Raw genomic sequence first — 10,785 nt, 5'->3', positions numbered from 1 at the left:
GGGGGAGAGGTGAGAGGGGTGGTCTTTTAACATAGTCTCCAAATCCTAATTTATTGTAGCCCTGTTAATTTCTTCTCTCTAAGGAAACAAAGATGCATCTTGAATGTGCTCAGAGCAATTCTGCTTCTTTCAGTCTCTTTCATCTGCCACACAAAACTTGAGCAAATGTTAGGTTCTGATGAAGTACTGAGACTTCATGTCAGTCACCTCTGTCTGAACAACAGCTTTAGCACAGAGTCCTTTCTTGAAAATCCTCACCTTTAAGTCAGGGAGGATCTACTGCTACCCAAGCAGCTTCTTCCTCTCTAGATAAATGGGAAAACCAAACCAAACCAAACATACACAATTGGACATGACCCTTTCAGCAGTAGTTTGTCTTTAAGAAGCTTCTTACATTCCATTTGAATAACACACAGGCTTCCTAAGGTTCTCCCTCAAGAACCTCTATCCATTTTAAACAGAGTTCTACTGAGGCATCATTTTCTTTGTACTTCCTTATCCTCCTCCTTAATCCATCTGTTACTAGGTTAGTATTCCTTGCACACATACCGCATTTGTGGATACAGTATATTCCCCACCCCTCACATATCTGAAAAGTGGACAACAGCTCTGAATGCCTCCTTCTGGAGTAATAAAACCAATGTTTTGAAAAATAAATACAAGGGATCATCATAAAGACCTCACTAAGAATTATTGATCGGTATTCAAGGAATCAGTTCTCTTCTGGGGGGTTCTCCCAAAGTACACAAGTACATTGGCCAAGCTAAAATATTGTTTTAAATTTCTAAAAACTCTTCAGAAAGTTCTCTTGTTTTTAAACAGCACCCAGATAAACTGGTGTCATTAGACAGTAGATAATCAAAGACCCACTAATGCACTTTTAACCATAAGACCATTATTTCCACTGATGGGAAGGTTCTGCCCCTTTCCCAACATATCAATAGTACCAGCTGAAAACTCTTTTCCTTATTCAGAACAAATTCTTAACTTTTGAGATAATCCAGAAGTTGCAACACCTGAAGCAGGCCTTTGTTGTCCAATAATAGACTTTTACTTGCTGCTCATATAGCCTGGATACCTTTGTAGCCTCACATTTTCAAAAGTTATAAAAAATAAATTAAAAAATGGAGGCATTTCTTTTGGCAAGCAATACCCATGGTTTTGTGATTCTTTTTTTTCTTAAAAGGAAGTATCTCTCTACTCTTAGCATGCACAAAGCATTAACAGAAGATTTAATTTAGATTGTAATTAAGCTTCGGCTAAATCAGTCCTTCTATAGGTGGCAGAAGAGATTAAAATTAGAGGTAAAAAACAGTCACTGTAAATTACTTTGTAAAACAGACTACTAAAGTATTCTGGCCTATGTACTTGCATACCAATTGCTGGTAAATTTGAATTTGTCTTGATTTGCAGAGATGTTACGTGCAAAAAGGAGTTGTTATCTGCTCTCCCACATACCTGCAAAAATTAACTGAAGAAAGCTTTGCTTCAGATAGCTTCCCTCAGATAGCTCAGATTTCTTGTTTATGAATAAAAAGGAACAGTCCCCTTAGAAAAGAGGGCAGCTGAAATCTATACATTACAGTTTCTTGGCTTTGCAAAGATTATCCCTGTTTTCCGGGTTTTGGTTGATCAGTGAAAGGTCTCCTCACAGTTGAAGCTGACAAATACCTTTCTGTCAAGGTGCCAGAAGAGGCCTGGCATAAAAGAACAGAAAGCAATATAGTTTAGCTATTTCCAGATGCCTCCCAAAGAGAAATACATGCTATAGAAAGGAGGCAGATTGAAAGGGAGAAAAAGGTCTACATGAATAGGTTAAAAGGCAGGGAAGAGAATGCTGCCACAGTCCAGAACATGCAAGCAGAACTGTTGGCAGTAAACTGAAGGGGTGGATCACTCAGTACTGCTGCCCTACTTGGCAACTGCTTCAGTTGACTGCTTAAGGCATAAAGGAGGACACAACCTTCCACTGAACACTGTTAGTTAAGCTCTTGCTAGAAAAGAAGGAAGAGATTGACGGCATACTCGTACACTTGTTTCACTTTGTGAAAAGGAAGGTTTATGTTGGTAAACATTAAAAAAAAAAAAGGCTCACTTTATGTTACAAAGTTTGGCAAAGTTCTTTGGGTGAATGTGATATCTTTTATTAAACCAACTTAAATAATTTCCCCCCCCCCGACTATTTAAGTTGGTATAATAAAATATATCACATTCACCCAAAGAACCTTCTCTGCCTATGTCCTTAGGTCAACACGGTTATAACCTACACCCCTGTTACAAAGTTCCATACTTGGTTGGGCACCATCTTTAAAGTAAAAAAAATGAATGGAAAGAGGGAAAAAAAACAAATACAAGTCATATTTCATATGCTTTAGGTCAGGCCACAGCAAAATATTTGTTCCTTCTACACCATTTTAAGATTACCTATGAAATAAAAAGAATGCTCTTGCCTTAAAAAGAAACAGTCTATGGGAATCTTGCATTAAGGGTTTGTCTCCTAGTGTAGACCATCTTCTAGCCAATTTCCCAGCAGAAAGCATTACTGCAGCAACTACATTGTGAAAGTATTATATCAGAAACAGCAACAACTAAGTCAATTTAACTTCTTTAGAAAATGTTAAACTCTGTCCTTTCCAATTGCGATCAGTGTTTTTTCTCTGTCAAAAATAAGAGCCACCACCACTATGAATCCAAGAAACTCCACAAACCAGTTGAGAAGCTGTTGTATTTAGAATCCAAGTCTTGTGCTCGATTTCTGATGAGAAATTCTAGGGAGGCTATAACATCTGGACTTTAATTGTATAACCCTGAACTGGAAAAACAGGGAGAATAATCTTTATCATAAGAACTTTTTTTGAGAAATTGCTTGAATGAGTTTAAAGCTAAACTAGGTCCCAAAGGGGAAGGAGAGTTTAACGATTAAACTATTTTTCTCCTCTTCCATTCCTTTCTCTTGCAAAGTTGTAATTATATGAATTCTAGTATTCAAGATAAACCTAGAAGCCACCTTGACAATTTAGTACAGAACATGGGAAAAGAAAGAGGTGATCAAGATTCCCCAATCATTTTTAACATCCTCACACCGCAAAAAAAATCATCAACCCTACCCTTTTTTTGGATCACCTTTAACAACGTATTAGAAATAATAAAAGCAAGAGTTAACTAGTTTATATTTGGGGGTAGTGCATGTTCACAGAACTACTACATGTTCAGAAGTGTTGCTCAGTGAATAATATTAATCAAATGATAGCTTAAGTAAATTTTGCTCATGAGAACATGACAATTTTTATGTTTTAATCTCTGCAATTCATGCACAATTTGTGTCAGTCAAGGTACAATTCCTTAACAGAAGTCCTAGATTGCAACAAAAGTTTTAGTTCTAGATAAGTAATAATTTTTCTTGTTGAAGAAAGCTGGTTTAGTTAATATTAACAACCTTTAGAGCAGGGGCAGGCAAAATACAGCCTGAGGGCTGCATCCAGCCCACCAGGGAATTCCATCTGCCCCATTGGACCCCGCTGTAAGCCCTGGCCCTGGGTTGCCCCTCTGCAAGATGGAGCCTCCATGCAACAGGTGCAGCGGTGGTTGCTAAGCAACCATGCTCCCAGCTAGAGGCCACTAGGGACTCTGCCTGGCATAGGTTTTTGCCTGGCCACCTTGTGGCCGAGGGGGAGATTCAGGTAAGGGCCTTCCCCCTCTCCTAGCTAGGGCCAAGGACTCCCATTGGGGGAAAGGGGCTAGGAGCATGGGGAGCTGTGTAATTTCGAGCCAGGCTGGGCTGGCCCCACACACTGTATGAGCTGCACATTATGCTGCCATCACATGTTACCAGGGACTTGGGTGGGAGCTGCGTGTTATGGAGCTGACCTGCACACTGCCACCACTTGTGGCTGGGGAGGGAGCTGTGTGCTATGTGGCCGTGTGGGGCTGGCCCTGCTCACTGCCACCATGTGCAGTTCCAGGCATTTGCACACTCTAGGGACTTAGAGGAGCCCCCGCCCCTGCATTTTCCCACCCCCACCAGCACCCTCCCACACGCCATACCACCCAAAAAACCCCCAAAAACCCACACCCAACACCCTCCCACAGCCACCACACACATACCCCCTTACCCCACACCACACAATATACAAGAGTAAAACTATATTTTGAGCCATTATGCAATCACCTCTAGATATACTATGCAAACATCACACAAATCTGGCCAAAAATATTTCTGAAAATAAAACAGTTATAGTAAGTGTTTGATTTTTTTTTAGTGTCACAACCCAAAGGGTGTGATTTTGTTTTGTGTGCTTCGGCACTGCTAAATTGTTCCCGCTAAATTGCAGCTTCTTTGCACGGTGGAGTTTTCTGCTGCAGAAGAGAACCCTGGTGCAAAAGAATTCCCGCCACCAGTAGCTTTCTTTTCTGTGCTGCAACAAAGAAATGCACCCTGCAATGCTCGTTGCAAAGAGTTCCTGCCATTTGTATGCTAATTTGAGCCCCATTATTGGCCAGTTCTAAATTATTCACACATGGCAGCTAGTGATTGGCTTGCTAGCTGTATAAAAAGCTTGAGTGGTTTCCGCCCAAGTTGGAGGACTCCACGAACACCAGGAGGAGGAGACTTCACAGTGTGAGAAGATCTCTAAGCGCTGCGGAGCCTATCGGACCCAGCACATTTCAAGCAGGCAACAGAGGTCTGATCAGCCTCTAGCCTCTCCCCGTCGCCGATAGATTCCTAGACGTATCCCTCCCTGTGCGCAAAAAGAGGACCCACGGAGCATAGCAAACTTCGTGTGAGTCTATTCCTTGCCAGCTGGAACAACTGACATAGTTGTTCAGACAACCGGACTACCTCAGAGCACGAGTTCCACGGAGCCTAGCAAACTTCGTGAGAGTTTATTCAGAGCTCTTTTGTACGAGTACTTTCTTCGGTTGGCACGACGGGCTCGCGGTTTAGAGCCTCCAACCGGATGGGCTAGAAGAGTGTTCATGGGAAGGAACTCTAGTCCGCCTCTTATCTTTTCTATCTGCAACTGTAACTCAAGCAAGTTTTCCTGCCTGCACCGTGACCATCTTTGGTGTAAGTAAACAATCTTTAAATCAACCACTACGCCTCTGTGACTAATTCTAGCCCGTGCGTGCCTTGCCGCCGCACGGTCTCCTCTGACCCCGCGTGCCCGGGCTGCTGGCCACAACCCGCGTGCGCAAAGACGGGTCCGCATATCGCTCCCGGCTCACACACGGCGACATGGATGGGATTGGGAGGCGGCCCGCACATTTAGTACATAATTTGTTTTTTTTCTCTGTTTCAAGACGACACCCCTGCCCCCAAATAAACACTTCCGGGTCAGGGTTGGGGGGATGGGGCGGTGTTTTTCTGATCCCAAGATGGCAACCAGAGAGTGGGGCATGTGTCAAGGGGCAGGGCTACCCTTGTGGCCCTTGACAACTCACCAAAAAACCTCATTAAGCGGCCCTCCAGCCAAAATTGGCCACCCCTGCTCTACAGGTTAAAGTGACCGCATTAAGCTTACTTTCACTGCTACTACATATACATCAACATTCCCAGCCTTCTAGCGAATATATATTTTATATACTGTAAAGGGATCAGTAAGTCAGAAGAGAAATCCAGACAGGAAAGTTTGTATTAATGACAAAAGAAAATTCAAAGTTATAGCTATCACTTCTGCTTGTGTAGAGTTGTAAGAACAGATTTTAAATATACAAATCACATGTCTGAATGATACATGAGCTCTTTAAAGACAGGGTGAAGGTTGAATACATTTACAGTATGTCTTTAAAATAAAAAGAAAAAAGGTGTGAAACTCTTGGTTTTCCCTGATGGAAGCACCATTTGTCAGATACTCATGAGTTACAAGATTCTTCATTATGAATTCATAGCCTGTTTTGAGAAGAAAGACTCCAGAAATGTACAAGTTGTTTTTTTTTTGTTTGTGTGTTTTTTTGTGGGGTTTTTTTTTTGTTTTTTTCTTTTTACACAGCATTATACAGACATTGCATCTACATACAAACTGAAGTTAAATAGGTGTCATCTAATAATTTCCCTTGTGCTTGTTTTTATTGCCAGCACCCCACATAACAGTACAAATCGGTCAGAAAATAGCAACAAGTATATATATTTATTTACAAGTAAAAAATATACCTTATGTTTCAAGCATTTCTGGATCTCGTGCAAGACTGAGACAATGCAAAAAAGCCAGAAAAAGAAGGGTTCAGGAAAGTTTACTGTAGCACTGCATTTGACAACTTCCAAATTGGCAAACGGTAAGAAAGTTGGTAGTTTGTCTAATAAACCTCAACTGGAGAATATGAAACCAGGATTAAAACAAGACTATATGCCGGAACTTTTCCTGCACCATTAGATATTATAGGGCTATACTTACTTGGACACACAGGACATGGGTACTTTAAAAAAAAAAAAAAAAAAAAAAAAAAATCAACTTTCCATATGCTCAGTAACTCTTTTTGATGTGTTAAAACCTCAGACTTTTTAAATCCATTCTGGAAAATGTTATATAGGTCACAAAATAAACCTTTATTTAACTCTAGTATGCTGTCAAATGAACTAAAAAATTGTTGCAATGAATTTGTATTATCCCATAAATTTAATAGACTAAAATAAAATCTTTATTTTACATATCTTTCCAGTTAGGATGTGTGTTGAATAATGAAATCTTGCCTTCTTATAATTTACCAATCAATGGTTGTTGGTAAGGCAAGGCATTCCCTTTCTTTAATCTCTCTCTCTCTCGAATGGGGAACCTTTCAATTTCAGTCAGTCATATTTCTACCTGGAAAAAAATCTACCATTTTAAGTAGCTTAAGTCACTTAAAATTAAGAGAATGAAAAATATTCCTTCCAGTTTTATTAGCTCTGCTCCCCCCCCGCCCACATCATATGGAAGATGGCCCGTTTCAGTGCTCTGTATTTGACTAGTTGCACAACAAATTTCATGCACTGCCTTAGTACACCACTTATGCTCTATTATTTTCTCTTCTTCCTTCCTTTGTGAAGGTGAAGGGTCAGGGAGAGAAAGAAGGCTACAATAAGGTGCCTACAAACAACAATAACATAATGAAAATGGTGAGAATTTTGCCATCATCTCGAGTCAAGAAAACACCCATGTCCTAGAAGAACTACTCATTGAAATCAGCAACAAAAGAGGATGATAGCATAAGACGACAATTTTCATGTTTCGAGTCTGTTTAAGAACATCCTTCATCCAAGGCCAGAAGTACAGTCTGGCAGTTTTGCATGCTGGGCAGTTGTGGTACACAGGGCAGTGACAGTAACAGTGACTAGGGCCCCTACAGCAGCAGCTGTTTTTATTCCTCTTCTCCTCCATGCCTCCTAAATCAGAATACAAGCCCAGAACCGTATTACATTACTGCCCAAGACCACTCCGTAGGATCATGGAATAAATGCCCTTGCTTACAATAGGCAATAAGAAGAGACTTTTTCAATCCCTGCGGCTTCTCAAGAAAGGGCCTTATTACAACGGTCAAGCCAGCAGTAGCAAAAGGTGACAGAGAACAGAAAATTCAAAAAACAAAGTTGTTTCCCACCCCTACCCCCTCGGGCCCAATTATTCTGCCTTGCTGAAAGACTGTTTAAACAAAGGGGACGGGGGAATTTCACATGAAGTTTAGAGTGGGATTTAAACATTTCCCCAGAACACAATATTTAGAGGATGGTTCATGACAAACTTAGTGGAATTCAAACAAAACACCCCTTAAAGTATGTTATCTGTGCATTATGATTTTCCTAGATACTACATGGAGTTGTAGTTTCTTTCAATAATGGATACAAAGCACAAGCCCACATTATTTAAAGAACCTGAGACAACCTAAACTTTAGTAACTTTTTTGAAATACACAAGTTTGAACTAGGGCATGTACCAACAAATCAGAAAGAAAAAGGCTTGATGAATGCCAGATTGAGCCACCAAATGTGATGATAGAATCTTTGTGTCTTGATTCACAAAATTCCTCTTTTGCCATATAAAAGGAGTCCTGATCTCCGTACTTCTATCAGGCAGTTTTCATTAGCAAACTGAAGAGATCTAATCCCGATCTAGGTTTACCAGACCACTCAGAAAGTACAACCTCCCAATTAGTCTAAGAGAGTTGAGGTGTGGACTATACTGAAAAAAACCCCAAAACCGAAAAAACTAGGATGAACAAAGTTTTCAAAAGTTTCCTAAAAATATCCAGTCCCCTATACAGAACACCTGTGACCCAAGAACATTGGAGGGATACTCTGAAACCTGCTTTTGAATTGCATCTCTTATCTACTGGAAGTAATGGACCAATGATAACAAATTTTGGTTAAAAATAAATCAAAGTAATTAAAAACTAATCACTTGCCTTGGAGATCAACTCATCATGATTAGCTAGGTGAGCTCTGCAGTGGATACAGCTGTAGGTTCGATGACAGTTTGGCAGGTAAGCCTGGAACGTTTTTGATTTTGTCATTTTTACCATCTCTGCTGGTGGTTCCTCACTCAGCTCAGGGCTGGCACTTGAAGAATTACAACTTTGCTGAACTCGCTGACAAAAGAAACACTGGAAAATGCAAGCAAAAGCCGTCGTTGTTCTGGAGTGTGTGTGGCACTTTCCACACAGATGCCACAAGAGAAACAGTCAACCTATCGGTGAACAAAGAAGAGTTATAAATAAGTTGTAAGAAGCCAAGGATAGTTAATGTAGTATATTCAATTTCTCTCTCATATTTCAGAAGTCAAAATAAAATGCATTTAACTACAATAAATACATTTTATTTTAAATTTATAAATTAACTGTAATAATGTATAATATTTTAAAAAGTGTATTTAACTTTAAATAACAAATAAATAAGTAGTTGATCCAATAAGAGACAGCATGCTAAGAAATCCTTGCCTCAAATAAAGAACATAGCCATTCAGACCAGAACTTTCTAGATCATATTACTGTAATGAAATAGAGCCTCTTGATTCCAGATCATTGGCTTCAGTTCTGTACAGCTCAGTAGTAAATGATTCTTCTCTACTCAATGGTTTCAACTAAATGGCATTCCTAATGAATCAGATGTCCACATAACTCCCTCCACTCATATTCTCATTGTATGCGTACACATGGCTTTTCAAATTCACACCACCATCCTAATGGACATTTTAAGTTAGGAAACTAAGTAGAAAGGCAAAAAAAACAGATTGAAAAGTTGGTTACCATTAGGTCCATCTCTTTAGTCAACTCTACAGAAAACGAAGAGCAAAAGAGCATGAAATCCTGCACTTGTCACTACTTATGACAACCTACAAAATGGACAGACAGGGGCCACAGTTTTTCTGCCAGTTTCCAGTGCATTTCACAGGTGCTGAAGTCAGAGTCTAATAAGGTAGATGATAAAAAGCTCAACCAATAAAAATCTGACACTGTTTAAGCATCAGAATATTTCATCATGGTAAAAAAACACTACCCTTTGACATACTGCAGTACAGCCTCTTAAGTCTTTTTCACTATGTGAGAAAAAGCATAAAAAGCATACAGTATTTACTGGCCAGATAGCCATAGGTCAGAAAAAAGTACACTTCTCTATTAGTAACAAACTAGTAATCCTTGGATTTGTTTCCTCTGTGCTTGCTGAATAAATGCAAAAGTTTATATTCAGCCCACTGCACCTTAACTGCTATAGAGCTCCAACTATAAAGTTACTTGCTGTCAACTCTTCCTATACAGGAAAGTTTGCTTTAAGAGAAAATGAACACTAAACACAAGAAACAAAACTAATTTACCACCAAGACATTTTCCACTTTAAGCCCTTCCCTGTGCTCACTGCCTCTGCCTTACCTCTTGGATACTTCCAACACTTGTTTTCTAACCACTTTATTCAATAACTTGAATGAAGCACCACCTGAAAGAATTCACATTACTTTAAAACTGCAGAAAGATGTGTTCTACAACACCAAGGAAAGCTTGAGTTGTATGGTTTCTACTAATACCATTAAATTTCTCAAGGAAAAAGAAAACAAACAAAAAAAACTTATAAAAGTGATCACGGTTCAAAATGTCTTGGGGGCAGGGGGAGGGAGGAGAAATCTCACACACAAAATGTGTGCACACACAGGGAAACTACAAGCACTAAACGCATCAGCTCTGTGATGCTTCACCTTAAGCTAAAAAGAGGCATGGGTGCATTTTTAATGAGGCTAGAGGACATCCTTAAATTCTATTCATAACCAACTCCAAGGCCACAAAAAAGCCTTCTGAAGACGCATAGTGGAATATATGCATAAAAAAAAAAAAAAGAGAGAGAGAATAAAGGAAACAAGGTTATCAATTATAATACTTCTGACCTGTAGATCTGCATTCTTTTTTGCATTGCTTTGCATCTTTTATTTCTTTTTAAAGATAGCAGAAGTGGAAGAGCTTATAAGGATGAAATAGGGGATTATGCATTTATAGTCTTGGGACACTGCCCCAGTATTTGCAAATTTTAAATATGGTAATGAATCCAAAGACCAGAACGAGCATACACTAAATCAGGGGCGGGCAATTATTTTGGGCAGAGGGCCGCTTACTGAGTTTTGGCAAGCCATCGAGGGCCGCACAACAGGCAGCCCAGGCCAGATAAATATTAATTTTCTAAATTTTTTAGGGGACCTGCAGGCCGGATAGAACGGCCTGGCGGGCTGCATCTGGCCCCCCAGCCACATTTTGTCCACCCTTGCTCTAAATCCAGATAAAATAGCAGATTCTCTAGTACTGCAGAATTGGTTCCAAGTTTTTAGTGAAACC

The 10,785-nt window shown here is 39.8% G+C and overlaps 1 protein-coding gene across 5 annotated transcripts in view; it reads right to left on the bottom strand.

Annotated features, from left to right (window-relative positions):
• YPEL1 (yippee like 1) overlaps window positions 1-8,657 on the bottom strand; it is a 29,401-nt gene extending 20,744 nt beyond the window's left edge. For 3 of the 5 annotated variants that reach the window (XR_003093549.1, XR_003093550.1, XR_003093551.1), the window contains exon 1: window positions 8,377-8,646. Coding sequence is in view for 2 of the 5 variants with exons in the window: in XM_025201510.1 (XP_025057295.1) it covers window positions 8,377-8,493 (117 nt within the window). In the remaining 3 variants the exon portion in view is untranslated. Of the gene's footprint in view, window positions 1-8,376 lie in introns of all 5 variants that reach the window. The other 2 variants (XM_025201510.1, XM_025201511.1) reach the window with 2 other exon arrangements.
• Window positions 8,658-10,785: the final 2,128 nt, after the last annotated feature.

The sequence above is a fragment of the Alligator sinensis genome, unplaced genomic scaffold (genome assembly GCF_000455745.1).
Source record: "Alligator sinensis unplaced genomic scaffold, ASM45574v1 scaffold570_1, whole genome shotgun sequence".
Taxonomy (NCBI): domain Eukaryota; kingdom Metazoa; phylum Chordata; order Crocodylia; family Alligatoridae; genus Alligator; species Alligator sinensis.
This window is presented reverse-complemented; position numbering and strand designations above follow the sequence as displayed.